The following is a 16,831-nucleotide window of genomic DNA, read 5'->3' on the forward strand; positions in this document are numbered from 1 at the left end:
ACTCTGTACATTTTTGGACCCTCAATACACTATTGTAATCTCATATCAAAGGTTGCATCATTCCAGACATATGGCGCTCTTCCCCCATCTATGCACTAGTTTATGGGAACGACGGCTCTGCCATACTAGTATGGTAGCAGCCAAAACTGCCAAAAGGGGTCCAATCACCTACAGAACCACCTTCTATCAGTGAGCGGTTGAATTAGTCCAGTGTGGTCTCCATCTTAAGCCAATCACCAGCTAGTAGTCAGCACTTAAAAGTTTAAGTAAAATGTTAAAACATTTAGGTGAAGCCGCACTGCCTTAACTTTAAGCTATCTAAGCTCCCAACCTGGGGCAATGAAAAAATTGAGAATAGGCTCACATTGGAGGTAGTATCATTCTTCTCAAAGATACAGCAACACACTAGAAGCCAAGACTCACAAAAGGTAGCTAAAGACTCTCCACAATAGGAATAGGGTTTAAAAACGTTAACACATAACCTTAAAAAATTTTTATGCCAAGCTAATCTCTGTTTTATCTATAAAATAAATAAAATTAAAGTACCATTCAATTTAATAGGTAAGTGCTATTCATTTACCCTGCAAACCTTATTAAAAATGAATACTCTTATTTTTATACCAGCCGTGGATGAAAAAGCTACCATATCGAGAGCCATATTGGAGTTTGCTACGCTGACCTGCATCCGTTTTGTTCCACGCACCTCAGAGGCAGATTACGTGAACATCATCAACGATGTTGGGTGAGCATGTTGTTGGTGAACAGACAGTAGTGGACAAAGATGGCAGATGTACTAAAAAAAAAAAAATAAAAAAAAAATTGGAGCTTTTCTTGACACTCATCGTTCTTGCTCAATATGTTCTTACATATGGTCTCGTGGCCTCCTCACTCTTAGCCCTTGTACACACGGTCGGACATTCCGACAACCAAATTCGTCTGATTTTTTCAGACGGATTTTGTCCGAAACTGTTGCATACACACGGTCGGACAAAGTTGTCAGAAAATCTGATCGTTCAGAACGTGATGACGTTATTTCGTTACAAAGGGACTACGTTCAGGCTAGTAGCCAATAGCTTTGGTGTAGGACTTTGATCTGAGCATGCGTGGCACTTTGGCACTGAATTCTCAAAGTCTTCTTAAAAGTTTGGCACTGAATTCTCAAAGTCCGATCGGATCATGTTGTCGGAAAATTTTATAGCCAAGCTGAAAAACTTGGTCCATCGGATATTCCGATGGAAACAGTCCGATGGAGCCCACACACTGTCGGATTATCCGACAACACGGTCCTATCGGACATTGTCCATCGGAATATCCGACCGTGTGTACAAGGGCTTAGACTTTGAAAAAGACTGTGAGTTTCCTATGTAAATGACTGAGGAAGAGAATTACAGCCCCTTGTCATTTACTTTGACATAATTCAGTGGGTAGGTAGTATACTTACCTATCCTGGCTTAATGCTTCATCCTCCTAGAACGGTCAAACAAGGATGGTAGGAGATGTCTGAGATGACCTACAGGCCAAAGACCATTGCCTTTTGCCCTACTATAACTGGATAGACTCTATCAGTGGTCTCCAAACTGTGGGCCCGGGGGGCTGGGTGTGGCCCTTTTCTTTGTTTTTATCTGGCCCTTGATGCATTATTCCCCCCACTCACTGTCATCAACAGTGGGGCATAGTTCCTGCTACTGACACTAACAATAGGCCACTAATCTTCTCACTGACACCAACTATGGCACATTATTCCTCCTATTAACACCAATGATGGGGCACTATTTCTCCCAATGATATCAACAATGGGGCACTATTCCTCTCACTGACACCAATGATGGGGCACTATTACTCCCACTGACACCAATGATGGAGAATTATTCCTCCCACTGACTCCAATAAAAGGGTGCTATTACTCCCACTGACACCATCGATGGGGCACTATTACCCGCCTTAAAAATATTTATGGGATATTGTTTAATCCCACTGATGTCAGGACATTTTCTTCTCCCTTTGACCACAGTCCGCCCCCCCCTAAAATTTGGAAGACAGTAAACTGGCCCTTTTTTTAGAAGGTTTGGAGACCCCTGGACTAGATGAACATTCAGTAAGGCACAATGGAAAGTAAAACCGAATTGCAGAGCAATCCAAAAAAAAGGATTGATTTCCAGTGTACTGCAAAATGTATTTATTATGACTACACCCCCATCAAGTGATGGGGGCTCACCTGAGGCTGGGAATTCTAGGCACAGGCCTTTTTCACTAGAGACCCTGAGGGTGGAGATGGGTTTTGCTGCATGCTGTTACTAGATCATGGCCATTAGGATCAACCCACAAAGGGATCAGTGAGGACAGTGGGGCTATGGTACAGAGACTGAAGACCAAAGTGTAGTGGGGACCAAGCAAAGGTCTTGGCAGGCAGGAAGCACACAGGGCATTTGCCAAGCTTCATTAAAAAAAGCATCACTGAAGCATCAAAAACACATCAAGAAAGCAGTAGGCGCTTTGATGTGTGTTGAGGTCGAAGCAAGTGTAAAAGATACCTTACAAGGAAATCCAGATCTGTAAAGTGCAAGAAGAACTGGTATGAGTCTGGGAATGAATAATGACTGAGCAGAGCTGGACAGAGCAGTAACGAGCAGAGCTGCACAGAGCAGTAATGAGCAGAGCTGGACAGAGTAGTAACGAGCAGAGCTGGACAGAGCAGTAACGAGCAGAGCTGCACAGAGCAGTAACGAGCAGAGCTGGACAGAGTAGTAACAAGCAGAGCTGGACAGAGTAGTAACGAGCAGAGCTGGACAGAGTAGTAACGAGCAGAGCTGGACAGAGTAGTAAGGAGCAGAGCTGGTCAGAAAAGTAACGAGCAGAGCTGCACAGAGCAGTAACGAGCAGAGCTGGACAGAGCAGTAACGAGCAGAGCTGGACAGAGTAGTAACGAGCAGAGCTGCACAGAGTAGTAACGAGCAGAGCTGCACAGAGTAGTAACGAGCAGAGCTGGACAGAGTAGTAACGAGCAGAGCTGCACAGAGCAGTAACGAGCAGAGCTGCACAGAGCAGTAACAAGCAGAGCTGCACAGAGCAGTAACGAGCAGAGCTGGACAGAGAAGTAACGAGCAGATCTGGACAGAGTAGTAACGAGCAGAGCTGCACAGAGCAGTAACGAGCAGAGCTGCACAGAGCAGTAACAAGCAGAGCTGCACAGAGCAGTAACGAGCAGAGCTGCACAGAGTAGTAACGAGCAGATCTGGACAGAGTAGTAACGAGCAGAGCTGGACAGAGCAGTAACGAGCAGAGCTGGACAGAGAAGTAACGAGCAGATCTGGACAGAGTAGTAACGAGCAGAGCTGCACAGAGCAGTAACGAGTAGAGCTGCACAGAGAAGTAACAAGCAGAGCTGGTCAGAGTAGTAATGAGCAGAGCTGAACAGAGAAGTAACGAGCAGAGGTGGACAGAGTAGTAACGAGCAGAGCTCCACAGAGCAGTAACGAGCAGAGCTGGACAGAGAAGGAACGAGCAGAGCTGAACAGAGAAGTAACGAGCAGAGGTGGACAGAGCAGTAACAAGCCGAGCTGCACAGAGCAGTAATGAGCAGAGGTGCACAGAGTAGTAATGAGCAGAGCTGCACAGAGCAGTAATGAGCAGAGGTGCACAGAGCAGTAAAGAGCAGAGGTGGACAGAGCAGTAACAAGCAGAGGTGCACAGAGCAGTGACAAGCAGAGGTGCACAGAGCAGTAACGAGCAGAGGTGCACAGAGCAGTAACAAGCAGAGGTGCACAGAGCAGTAACGAGTAGAGGTGCACAGAGCAGTAACGAGCAGAGGTGCACAGAGAAGTAACGAGCAGAGCTGGTCAGAGTAGTAATGAGCAGAGCTGAACAGAGAAGTAACGAGCAGAGGTGGACAGAGTAGTAACGAGCAGAGCTCCACAGAGCAGTAACGAGCAGAGCTGAACAGAGAAGTAACGAGCAGAGGTGGACAGAGTAGTAACGAGCAGAGCTCCACAGAGCAGTAACGAGCAGAGCTGGACAGAGAAGTAACGAGCAGAGCTGAACAGAGAAGTAACGAGCAGAGGTGGACAGAGCAGTAACAAGCCGAGCTGCACAGAGCAGTAATGAGCAGAGGTGCACAGAGTAGTAACGAGCAGAGCTGCACAGAGTAGTAATGAGCAGAGGTGCACAGAGCAGTAAAGAGCAGAGGTGGACAGAGCAGTAACAAGCAGAGGTGCACAGAGCAGTAACAAGCAGAGGTGCACAGAGCAGTAACGAGTAGAGGTGCACAGAGCAGTAACGAGCAGAGGTGCACAGAGCAGTAACGAGCAGAGCTGCACATAGCAGTAACGAGCAGTACCTAAGCAGAGCTGGAAACAAGCACTGCCTGAACAGAGCTGGTAACAGGATTTTAATTGGTTACTATAGGCTAATACACTTTTCTTATTACATTATTGAAGTAGTGTTAATAATCTGTACAGCATCGGTATATCTTGATTGTAAATTTGTTTTTGTTGGTTGCAGCTGCTGGTCCTTACTGGGTTATTCCGCAGGAGCCCAGGATTTATCTTTGGATAGAAGTGGTTGTGTTTATCATGGGGTAGTCCAGCATGAGCTAAACCACGCCTTGGGCATTGATCATGAGCACAGCCGAAGCGACCGCGACTCGTACGTCAAAATCCTATGGCAAAACATTAAACCTGGTAAGATTCATAATGGCAGCTGCATTAAACGTCAAAATCCATTTATGTCAGACTTTACTGGTACCATAGCTCCCAACTGTCCCTCATTTTGAGGGACTGTCCCTGATTTGGAGCAATGTTCCTCTTTCCTCCTCGTGTGTCCCTCATTTTGGTCTGATCCATATAGTTGTATATAAAATACACTTTTTATCTTTCAAAAAGTGTTTTCCAGCACTAAACCTTTCTTCTAAATTCTATATTGCTGCATCTGTACATTTTAAAAGCCAATATAAAGGAATAGTAGTGGTAAAAAAAAGCCCTTGTGGATTTAATTAACCTTTTTCTTGGGTTAATTCTCCTTTAAGGGGGTGTGGCAGGGGGCGTGTCCCATGCCTACATAAGTTTGCTGATAGGTGTCCCTCATTCCCATCTCAAAATGTTGGGAGGTGTGCTGGTACTAGAGAGGAAAAACACACGAAATATTAGTCGTGTATATTGTATATATTCACAAATATCTTTGCTGAATTGTCTTTGCTGAAACATCCCAAGAGGTGGACACGTTTCATCTCAAGTAGCTTCTTCAGGACCTTTACATCTTTGTGAGAAAGATATAAGTGTAGTGAGGTCCCGAGCCTCCTCTAGTCTAATAAGCACCTTCAGAGCCAAGAACTGCTGGCATCCCTCCGTACAGAGTGGGGTTGTGAGGCATAGTGGGTGTAATGCAAGATAGATTCATGGGCGCCAGACACTTCTTGAATGCAAAAGAGATTTTATTTCTCTTGAACAGAAATGTGGGAGAGATTGTTAGGGCCAGGACAACCTTAAGCAGTTGCAATGTTAATTGGCAGACTCAGAGACTTCAACAGGAGGACAGCCATGCAGGGAAAGGCATCCAGCAAGACGTCACATCTGCATGTGTGGGAATGATGTCTCCTATGGCAACAACCTTTAACAGTTTCTAACACAAGGTGTAACGGTTCCTTCACTTCCACTACAATCACTTCTTGTAGTTCTTCAACCCACTGAGCTCACAGTCTCTATCACTAGACTGGATAATTCACTGCCACCGAAACCCTTGAGCTCCTCCATTCTTCACTGTAGTATCTTCCTCAAGCGTCACCCCTGCCTTAGTGCAACTGCAAAACTGTTGGCATATTTAAACCAGCAGTAACATTTTACACTTATATCTAATTTTAAAAAGTGTTTTGTGCTATTTATTGTTATATCTTTCTATAAATAGAATTTTTGTGCACTAATTAATAATTCACCTAAGCGGTATACTGCATATATAAAGGTTTATTGCACTATAATATTTCTAGGATTTGTTTTGGAATATTTTTGGGGGATTTTTTTTGGGATAACTTTAGTGGTGTATCATTAACCAGTTCCCGACCGGCGCACGCCGATGTACGTGGGCAGAATGGCACGGGCAGGCATATTGGCGTACAGGTACGTCCATTTTAATATGCCGCCCTGCCATCGCGTGCCCGCCGCCAGCGCTGGTCGGGACCCCCGTGAGTCAGGTCACGGGTCCCGCGGACTCGATCGCCGTGGGGATGCCCACGATCGTCTCACGGGGCGGCCGAATGGGGAGATGCCCTTGTAAACCGCATCTCCCCGTTCTGCCTAGCAACAAGTGACGCTGATCTCTGCTCCATGTGATTGGAGCAGAGATCAGTGTTCACTAACACAAAGCCCAGCCCCCAACAGTTAGTAACACACCGCTAGGAACACTTAACCCCTACACTGCCACCCCCTGGTTAACCCCTTCACTGCCAGTGTCATTTACACAGGAATCACTGCATTTATATAGCACTGATTGCTGTATAAATGCCAATAGTCCCAAAAATGTGTCAAAAATGTCAGATCTGTCCGCCATAATGTCGCAATCACAATAAAAATCACTGATCGCCGCCATTACTAGTAAAAAAAAAAATGATTCATAAAAATGCCATAAAACTATCCCCTATTTTGTAAACGCTATAACTTTTGCGCAAACCAATCAATAATCGCTTATTTGCGATTTTTTTTTTTTACCAAAAATATGTAGAAGAATACGTATCGGCCTAAACTGAGGGAAAAAATGTTTTTTATATATATTTTTGGGGGATATTTATTATAGCAAAAAGTAAAAAATAATGCGTTTTTTTTTCAAAATTTTCGCTCTATTTTTGTTTATAGCGCAAAAAATAAAAACCACAGAGGTGATCAAATACCACCAAAAGAAAGCTCTTTTTGTGGGAAAAAAAGGACACCAAATTTTGTTTGGGAGCCACGTCGCACAACCGCGCAATTGTCAGTTAAAGCGACGCAGTGCCGAATCCCAAGAAGTGGTCTGGACTTAAGCCAGCAAAATGGTCCGGTCTGAAAGTGGTTAAGGATATAATATAAGGGTTAGCACAGTCAGCACTTTATTGTTTCATATTTGTTTTCCACCTCCAAGTGGAATATATATTTGACCGCAGCAAACAAATATTTTTTTCATAGTAGTGGGGTCACATTACACTATATGGAATTTTAGTAATAATTTAGCAATATTATTCTATTGCGCCGGTGACCACACATTTGATTTAACTTTCCTGTTGTCTTTTTTTTAACTCAAAAAGTGTATTTTTTTCCCCAACAAATTGTGCTGGTAAGACCACTGCGCAAATACGGTGTGTGTAGCGCCGGCTCCTGACGAGCAGGCGCTATATGTTTTTGAAAATTAATATTCCTGAAACCACAGTTGGGTTTTAGGGCTAATTTTGCTAAATTATGGTTTCAGTTCCAGTCTGGCTGGATTGCACTGAGTTCTCCTTGGCCGCAGGTGTCGCTGTCAAGTGGTAGAACGCAGTTTAGCTTGGTGTATTGGGTGCCACGTTTTCTTGGAACCAGCCCAGTGGGAGTGGTCTCCTGCTGTGCACTCTGGGAGGTGGTATTTAAGATACGGAGATCACGTTCTTCGGGGGTTCCGGTCGAGAAGATTTTTCTGTCTGTTGTGGTCCTGGTCCTCCTGACCAGCCCCCATGGCCCTCATGGCCTGGGGTTCGGATCCATGCAATTCCAAGTCTCGGGGCTGGATAGCCCGAGGCGAAGTAACTGCAGGGACAGGCCTGAATGGATATCGAGGCCTGAGGATTCAAAGGTGGTCCGGTGCCGTCTCATCTGAGGAGAGGCCCAGCAACTGGAGAAGCATCCAGGGAGGACTCTTCAGGAGAAGGCCATGCACAAGGCCGGTTTCTCTGAAGGAGCCTGGAGGCTCAGTTGAAGGATATTTCATGGATCTACACTCATACGGTATCGCCGGACCGGCTGAGAGATATTGGTACCGTATGATAGCTCTATATTTTAAGGATTTTAACTTGTAAGCAAGTCTCAAAAAGAGGCTCGGTCCTTAGGTGGTTAAATTGACTAAATTAATTTCAAGTGCATCAAAAAAATTAGCAAATCTTAAATTTTGGGGATGATTTACTAAAAATGGAGCACACAGACTGTGGTGCAGTTGTGCATGGTAGCCAATCAGCTTCTAACTTCAGCTCATTCAGTTAAACTTTGGTAATACAACCTGGAAGCTCATTGGTTTCTATGCAAAGTTGCACCAGATTTTGTACTCACCAGTTTTAGAAAATTATTATTATTATTATTATTCAGGATTTATATAGCACCAACAGTTTACGCAGCGCTTTACAATATAAAAGGAGACAATACAGGTACAATACAATAAAATACAAGAGGATTAAGAGGGCCCTGCTCACAAGAGCTTAAAATCTAATAAGGAGGGGCAGATGGTACAAAAGGTTATAACTGTGGGGAATGAGCTGATGGAAGTGGTAGGAGATTAGTTGGAGACATGATGGGCTTCCCTGAAGAGATGAGTTTTCAGGGATCGTCTGAAGGTAGCAAGAGTAGGGGATAGCCGGACCAGCGGAGGTAGTGAGTTCCAGAGGATGGGAGAGGCTCTGGAGAAATCCTGGAGACGAGCATGGGAGGAGGAGACGAGAGAGCTTGAGATTAGGAGGTCTTGAGAAGAGTGGAGGGGACAATTTGGGTGATATTTGGAGACAAGATTGGTGCCCATCTTTGTTTTCTATAAAAAAGCAGCCACAGCCTAAATAGAAAAGCCTTCCCCCCTGTTATTATACTGATGTCTGGGATGGATCCTTGCTCCGTGGAGAAGCAGTGATCTATTTGCAAAGGTCTGACACACCCTCCTGCTGAGCCAATCAGCAAGGAGTATAGGCTTTGTAAGGGTCAGAGGCATAGTGGATCTTTTCAGTGAGGCCACTGCTTCCACACAGAGAGTAAGGGTTCCACTTTGCACCATGCTGGCAGGAACAGGCTTTTTTTCACTCAAGCTGTGGCTGCTTTAGAATGAAAATGAACTTTAGGACATCGAACATAAACTTAACAATCATAAGTAACTTTTTTTTTTTTCTTGCAGACTACAACGCCAGCTTTGATAAACATAATACCAACAACCTAAACATGCAATACGATTATACCTCTGTAATGCATTATGGAAAGTAAGTATTCCATTTATAGCTGACCTTATTTTGTTGTTAAAACACAGATTTGAATGAAATTTGCTCTAAGCTGAGATAGAGATGTCCCAACCGCTTGCCGTGAAGGTTTCTGCCATCAGTGCACCATTCAGAGGTGTGAGAGAATTATCAAAGAGAAGAAAGAGTGCCGCTCACCCACCCAGTGCATTAGTATGTAGATGAATTTGGCCTCGGCCAGCACCGCTCACCTGACATGTTTCGCCCCAGTGAGCCAGAGGGACATGGCTGGAGCGACGCCGGTTGAGGGCACATTTATCTACATCATGGGTGCTCAACCTGTTGCCCTCCAGCCATTGCAGAACTACAAGTCCCATCATGCCTCTGCCTTTGGGAGTCGTGCTTGTAACTGTCAGCCTTGCAATACCTCCTAGGACTTGTAGTTCTGCAACAGCTGGAGGGTCACAGGTTGTGTGCTGTGCTCTCCTGTTTAGTGAGGTCAGTTTTTAATAGGGAAGCATTGGGACTGGCAGGAACAGCAGGGATTTCACACAAAGGAAGCAATACAAAGAGAACGGGATACATTTTCATACAAGTACATGGTACGGCAGGCACATATTAGGAATATTAAATGTTGGTTTTACCTATTCTTTAGGTCATAGAGAACATTTTTTTGTTTTGTAAGCTTCCATTAAAATAAAAAGCATGTTTCTGAATTGAACCCTCACTGTATTGGTATGTTTCTGTTTACAGATTTGCGTTCTCTACTAACTATGTCCTTCAGACCATTCAGCCCATCCCTGACAATAGTATCAGCATTGGACAGAGAACAGGATTGAGCAACCTGGATGTGGCCAAGATCAACAAACTCTACAGCTGCAGTAAGTTTATCGGAAACATCTGCGTAAAAGTATTGGCGTGGGATTGATTAAATTGTATGGTAATTTTCGGAAAAGCAGGCTGGTTTAAAGTGGATCACAAAACTTCCTATAGCTAGCGTATAGCTTTGGGTCTTAGATTTAAGGGCCACTAGTGGTATAGGACACCGGTGAAGGAGATAGAACAAGCAGGAGATACAACTGCAAAATCACACACAGGAGGGTGCAAACGCCGAGTGCATTGCCACTATACACATAAAACAATTGCATATGGTTGCAGAACTTCTGTTTTAGCTCTGAGGAAGGAGGCGTGCCCCCTGAAACGCGTCAGCCTTCCAACTGTGTGGTACATGGCCAGATGACATTGTCTATGGTTGGAGTTGTTATGTAATATGCCTGTTTGTGGGTATGCAATGGTTTTTCAGTATTTAATAAAGTTGCATTGTGGTAATGCACTAGGTGTTTGTGCCCTCCTGTACTTATCGTTTTTGCAGTTGTTTGAAGATTTCCAGATCTGAGGAGGGCTGCATTGGATGAAACATTATGTGTGAACTCCATTAACCTCTATTTGAGCGCCTGAGTGTTTTTGAGACTTAAGCAGGAGATACAAAACCCATACTACTAACCTACATTCAAAAGTAAATTGGAATACCTGGTTTTGTGAGAGCTGGTTTTGGTGAACCGAAAACGTATTGAGTCTCCATGGCTCTAACATCTGGAAATAAAAAAAAGTAGCCATTTCTTCTTATAAAGCCACTGTTGGTGGTGGTCATAAGGCTGGTATGGCACCTACTGACTCCCAAATTAAGGTAGGGGCGAGCAGACAGGAAAGTTAGGTGTAGAAACTCAGCCGTTTGTATATTAGAAGACCCTCAGCATTCAGAAACTGGGAGAAAATTATGAATAGTGTGATAATGCACAACCATGTCACGGTACGAAGAGGATTCGTTGGCATCTAGGGTTCTCATACATACAAGGTGAAGAGTTCCAAAATGCATGTTCCACAAGGAGGAAACTGGATCTTTAGTTTCCTCTGAGCCCTTGTACACACGGTCGGAGATTCTGACGGAATGTGTCCTATCGGACCGTTTTGTTGGATAATCCGACTGTGTGTGGTCTCCATCGGACTGTTTCCGTCGGAGTATCCGACGGACCAAGTTTTCCAACTTGTCCGTAAAATTTTCCATCAAAATGCTCCGATCATGTGTAGCCTACTCCAACGGACAAAGTGGCACGCATGCTCAGATCAAATTCCTAGACCAAAGCTATTGGCTACTAGCCTGAACGTAGTCCCATCGTAACTAAATAACGTCATCACGTTATGTACAACCGGATTTTCCAACAACTTTGTCCGACCGTGTGTATGCAACAGTTTCGGACAAAATCCATCGGACAAAATCCATCGGACAAAATCCATCGGACAAAATCCAACGGATTTGGTTGTCAGAATGTCCGACTGTGTGTACAAGGGCTGAGAATTGTAAATCCTGGATTGGAGCCTGGAGCCTTGGGTGGGATGAAGCCTCCAGCCCTGGGTCCATGGTTTTCCAACACCAGCAGGTGTGAACAGGGTTTTTGGTATGGGAGATGACTACCCAAAAGACTCTGCCCTTGTTTGTAACTTGGTTCTTCTTCCTTTTTTCTACAGATGTCTGCTCCTCCGTATTGTCCGATGCCACAGGTGTTTTCTACTCTGCCTCCAACCCTTCAAATTACCCAAACAACTACAACTGTACCTGGCTCATCCGTCTGCCATACAGTCAGGTAATCATTCCTACTTGATGCTCTTTATGTTAAAGCTAAACGCTACACATATAGAAATGTCTTTGTCATAGAGTTAGAATTAGGGATGAGCTGAAGTGCCTTGGGGACTGTCACCACCACAGGAGGAGAGGGAAATCTTTAAATGGGGACACGTGTTGGAAAGCTACTTCAGATATGACTCTTACCTGGCAGGATCTGCTGGAAACATGGCTGGGCCTTTATTGTTTCATTGAAACAACAGGAACACAGAGACAGGAAATTACATCATAGCCATGGCCTTCCACTGGGAAGAACATGCAAGCATTAAAGTGGAATTACTGTCTAACCATACTATTCTTAAAAATGTCCCCTCTCCCCTCCTTTTACATATCCTGCCTACCCTATGTAAAAAAAAAAAAGGAAAGTGTAATGTAGGGCACCCTTGTTGGAGCCGCTGGTGAAAGTCCTATTCCCCCAGTTAGAACACCCACAACCAGGCACACAGCATTTCCTTCACACTTCCACTGGCTCAAGGGAATAGTCTGGGGGGGGGGGGTCTTTTTTTAGTTTATTTGAACATAGAACTTGGATGGGGGTGAGGGGAGCATGGGATACCACAATAAATTGGAGAACTCCTTAGCTTTCAAAAAAGAGATGTCCCACAGAATTTATATGCTGATGTTGCCTACTAGTGATGGACGAACTTCCGACGGGACGTTTCGCGAACGCGAAATGCGAACGGACCCAAACGTTCGCGAAACAGAACGTTCGCCGCGGGCCCCATTGACTTCAATGGGAGGCGAACTTTGCAAACCTTCATGTCGAATTTGCGGCCACGTGGTAATTATTAGGGGGTAAAACGTAGTCCCACCATCTGGACAATGACATAATACATGTATGAGGTGAATTTGGGATCGATAACTACAAGCATTTTTATTTTATTTGGGAAATTGTTCTAACAATTCAGGACTATGGAGCTAATGAAGGCAATGGAGGAGAGGGAAGGTCAGGGACCAGGGTAGGCAAAGAAGAGGGTGCAGGAGATGATCACCAGCAGCGTGACATACCGGAATGACACATGCACCGTGATAGAGGCATCTGACAGCAGCACCGTAATACAGAGCACTGACAGCAGCACCGTGACATACAGCGCTGACAGCAGCACCGTGACATACAGCGCTGACAGCAGCACCGTGACATACAGCGCTGACAGCAGCACCGTGACATACAGCGCTGACAGCAGCACCGTGACATACAGCGCTGACAGCAGCACCGTGACATACAGCGCTGACAGCAGCACCGTGACATACAGCGCTGACAGCAGCACCGTGACATACAGCGCTGACAGCAGCACCGTGACATACAGCGCTGACAGCAGCACCGTGACATACAGCGCTGACAGCAGCACCGTGACATACAGCACTGACAGCAGCACCGTAAGCAGCCCCAGGAGGAAGTCAGCACAGCACAGGGATGGTGTGATCCCCTCATAATAAGAACCCCCAGGAGGAAGTCAGCACAGCACAGGGATAGTGTGATCCCTTCATAATAAGAACCCCCAGGAGGAAGTCAGCACAGCACAGGGATATCATAAGCAGCCCCAGTAGAAATATGACACCGCTCAACCTCTTCAAAGAGGAGGGTAGGGGCATATAGTACGGTGTGCTTTTTTGGGTCAAGGAAGTGAGCCAAATGAATTAAGAAGGTCTGTGTGCTTGATTAAAAAAATAGTTTATAGACATATACATGGTCTACTGGTCACATGTGTTGAATTCCTCCGAGATCCATGCCTCATTCATTTTTAGAAATGTGAGGTAGTTAACACTGTGGTGAGCTAGGCGAGTACGCTTATCGGTCACAATCCCCCCTGCTGCGCTGAACGTCCTTTCGGACAGGACACTGGATGAGGGGCAAGCCAACAGTTCGATTGCAAATTGGGCAAGCTCTGGCCAGAGGTCAAGCCTGCCCACCCAGTAGTCTAGGGGTTCATCACTCCTCAGAGCGTCCACATCGGCCGTTAACCCAATGTAGTCGGACACCTGACGGTCTAGGCGTTCCCTGATGCTGGATCCGGATGACACCTGTCGATGGGTCGGCTGAAAGAATGACCTCATATCCGAAGTCACCAACACATCTTCAAACCGGCCTCTTCTTGCAGGCGCTGTTGGATTGGTACCCGCAACTCCTTCTCTGGGAGTGGGAATTGCTCCTCTGCCAGCGCACGCAAAAGCAGAATGCAGCATTTCTCGAAGCAAGGCCTGGAAGTGCTGCATTCTGACAGCCCTCTGCAACGGCGGTAACAGTTCCGCCATTTTGTGTTTGTACCGGGGATCTAAGTACGTTGCCACCCAGTACTGGTCCTTGACCCTCATGCTTTTTATACGGGGGTCCCTATTAAAACACTGGAGCATGAAGGCCCCCATTTGCACTCAAGCGGAAGGTATGTGGTGGTGGTGGTGTTGTTGGTGGTAGTGTCTTTGGGGGTGCACATAGCAGAGAGTGAAGAAGAGGGTGCAGATCGAGAGGATGAGGAGGGTGCAGAAGAATAAGGCTGAGTGAGCCACTCAACCAAGTCTGGTGCGTCCTTTAAAGTAATTGAACGCACCTTCTGCAACTTCCCACTTTGGCTCAAGGCTGTTGCTCCTGCCCTACCCCTACCACCCCTGCGGAAGGGCCTGCCTCTTCCTCTGCCTGTCATTTTTTAAATCACCCTGTGACAAAACTCTTAGTCCCTATACCGCTGAAGGACTGCTGCAGTATAGGGCAGCGGTCAGCAGTAGTGCACGTCAACCCTATGTATTGTGGACCGATAGCGGTCCTTACAGAACAGCAGACTGTACTGCACTCAGGCCTATGTACCGTAGCACCCTATACCAAGTTACCAGTCCTTATAAAAACTTTTGTGGACCAAGCAGGTTGTGTGTTAGTGTTTAGCAGACTGTGCGTCAGTCCCTATACCGCTGAAGGACTGCTGCAGTATAGGGCAGCGGTCAGCAGTAGTGCACGTCAACCCTATGTATTGTGGACCGATAGCGGTCCTTACAGAACAGCAGACTGTAACGCACTCAGGCCTATGTACCGTAGCACCCTATACCAAGTTACCAGTCCTTATAAAAACTTTTGTGGACCAAGCAGGTTGTGTGTTAGTGTTTAGCAGACTGTGCGTCAGTCCCTATACCGCTGAAGGACTGCTGCAGTATAGGGCAGCGGTCAGCAGTAGTGCACGTCAACCCTATGTATTGTGGACCGATAGCGGTCCTTACAGAACAGCAGACTGTAACGCACTCAGGCCTATGTACCGTAGCACCCTATACCAAGTTACCAGTCCTTATAAGAACTTTTGTGGACCAAGCAGGTTGTGTATTAGTGTTTAGCAGACTGTGCGTCAGTCCCTATACCGCTGAAGGACTGCTGCAGTATAGGGCAGCGGTCAGCAGTAGTGCACGGCAACCCTATGTATTGTGGACCGATAGCAGTCCTTACAGAACAGCAGACTGTACTGCACTCAGGCCTATGTACCGTAGCACCCTATACCAAGTTACCAGTCCTTATAAAAACTTTTGTGGACCAAGCAGGTTGTGTGTTAGTGTTTAGCAGACTGTGCGTCAGTCCCTATACCGCTGAAGGACTGCTGCAGTATAGGGCAGCGGTCAGCAGTAGTGCACGTCAACCCTATGTATTGTGGACCGATAGCGGTCCTTACAGAACAGCAGACTGTAACGCACTCAGGCCTATGTACCGTAGCACCCTATACCAAGTTACCAGTCCTTATAAGAACTTTTGTGGACCAAGCAGGTTGTGTATTAGTGTTTAGCAGACTGTGCCTCAGTCCCTATACCGCTGAAGGACTGCTGCAGTATAGGGCAGCGGTCAGCAGTAGTGCACGGCAACCCTATGTATTGTGGACCGATAGCGGTCCTTACAGAACAGCAGACTGTACTGCACTCAGGCCTATGTACCGTAGCACCCTATACCAAGTTACCAGTCCTTATAAAAACTTTTGTGGACCAAGCAGGTTGTGTGTTAGTGTTTAGCAGACTGTGCGTCAGTCCCTATACCGCTGAAGGACTGCTGCAGTATAGGGCAGCGGTCAGCAGTAGTGCACGTCAACCCTATGTATTGTGGACCGATAGCGGTCCTTACAGAACAGCAGACTGTAACGCACTCAGGCCTATGTACCGTAGCACCCTATACCAAGTTACCAGTCCTTATAAGAACTTTTGTGGACCAAGCAGGTTGTGTATTAGTGTTTAGCAGACTGTGCGTCAGTCCCTATACCGCTGAAGGACTGCTGCAGTATAGGGCAGCGGTCAGCAGTAGTGCACGTCAACCCTATGTATTGTGGACCGATAGCGGTCCTTACAGAACAGCAGACTGTACCGCACCCAAGCCTATGTACCGTAGCACCCTAGACAGACCAAGTTACCAGTCCTGATAAAGAGCTTTGTGGAACAAGTGAGTTGTGAATGATTAGCAGACTGCAGCAGAAGGGCAGCAGTCAAGTATAATATTCTTTCTATATTTGGAAGAAAGAATATTATACGTGTACAAGCCTATTACCGTACCACTGATACCAGTCCTGAAAAGAACCTTTGTGGAACTAATAGTAACAGCAAGTCTTTAAAATTATCCTCACTGCCTGACACACTGCTTCCTGCCTGTCCCTATACAAATTGGCAAAAAAGAGTAGGCTGGAACGATTAGCTGGAATAGCTCTTTTGTGGACCTGATAGTAACAGCTAATGATGATGATGATGATGATGATGAAGAAAGACTAATCTGGCTGAGCTGTCCCTAAAATAGCAGCATACAGCGCTCTGTCCCTTTATCTAAACTGACAAAAGAAACTCAGGCTGCTGACCTAACACCTATACCAGTCCTGAAAAGAACTTTTGTGTACCAAATAGCTAGCGTTTTCTCTGTCCCTACTCCACACAGGATCCTTTCCCTACAGTGACAGAAGAAAGAATGTAAAATGGCCACCGGATCGGGTGTATTTATAGGTTAGGGGGAATGTCCAAGTGTCCATGAGCTGTCATGTCTCAATTGGTTGTCCTGTAACACATGATAAACG

General features: G+C 45.8%; 1 protein-coding gene across 1 annotated transcript in view; it reads left to right on the plus strand.

Moving 5' to 3' along the window:
- The window catches only part of LOC143926492 (embryonic protein UVS.2-like), a 67,475-nt gene that overhangs the window by 35,994 nt on the left and 14,650 nt on the right, over positions 1-16,831 (plus strand). Inside the window, exons 7-11 of the mRNA XM_077450284.1 lie at positions 625-742; positions 4,498-4,676; positions 9,079-9,160; positions 9,890-10,017; positions 11,663-11,778. Of these exons, the coding sequence (XP_077306410.1) occupies positions 625-742; positions 4,498-4,676; positions 9,079-9,160; positions 9,890-10,017; positions 11,663-11,778 (623 nt within the window). The remainder of the gene's footprint in view (positions 1-624; positions 743-4,497; positions 4,677-9,078; positions 9,161-9,889; positions 10,018-11,662; positions 11,779-16,831) is intronic.

This window comes from Lithobates pipiens, unplaced genomic scaffold (assembly GCF_037356315.1).
Source record: "Lithobates pipiens isolate NorthernLeopardFrog02 unplaced genomic scaffold, aLitPip1_a1.2 Scaffold_10, whole genome shotgun sequence".
NCBI classification, from domain to species: domain Eukaryota; kingdom Metazoa; phylum Chordata; class Amphibia; order Anura; family Ranidae; genus Lithobates; species Lithobates pipiens.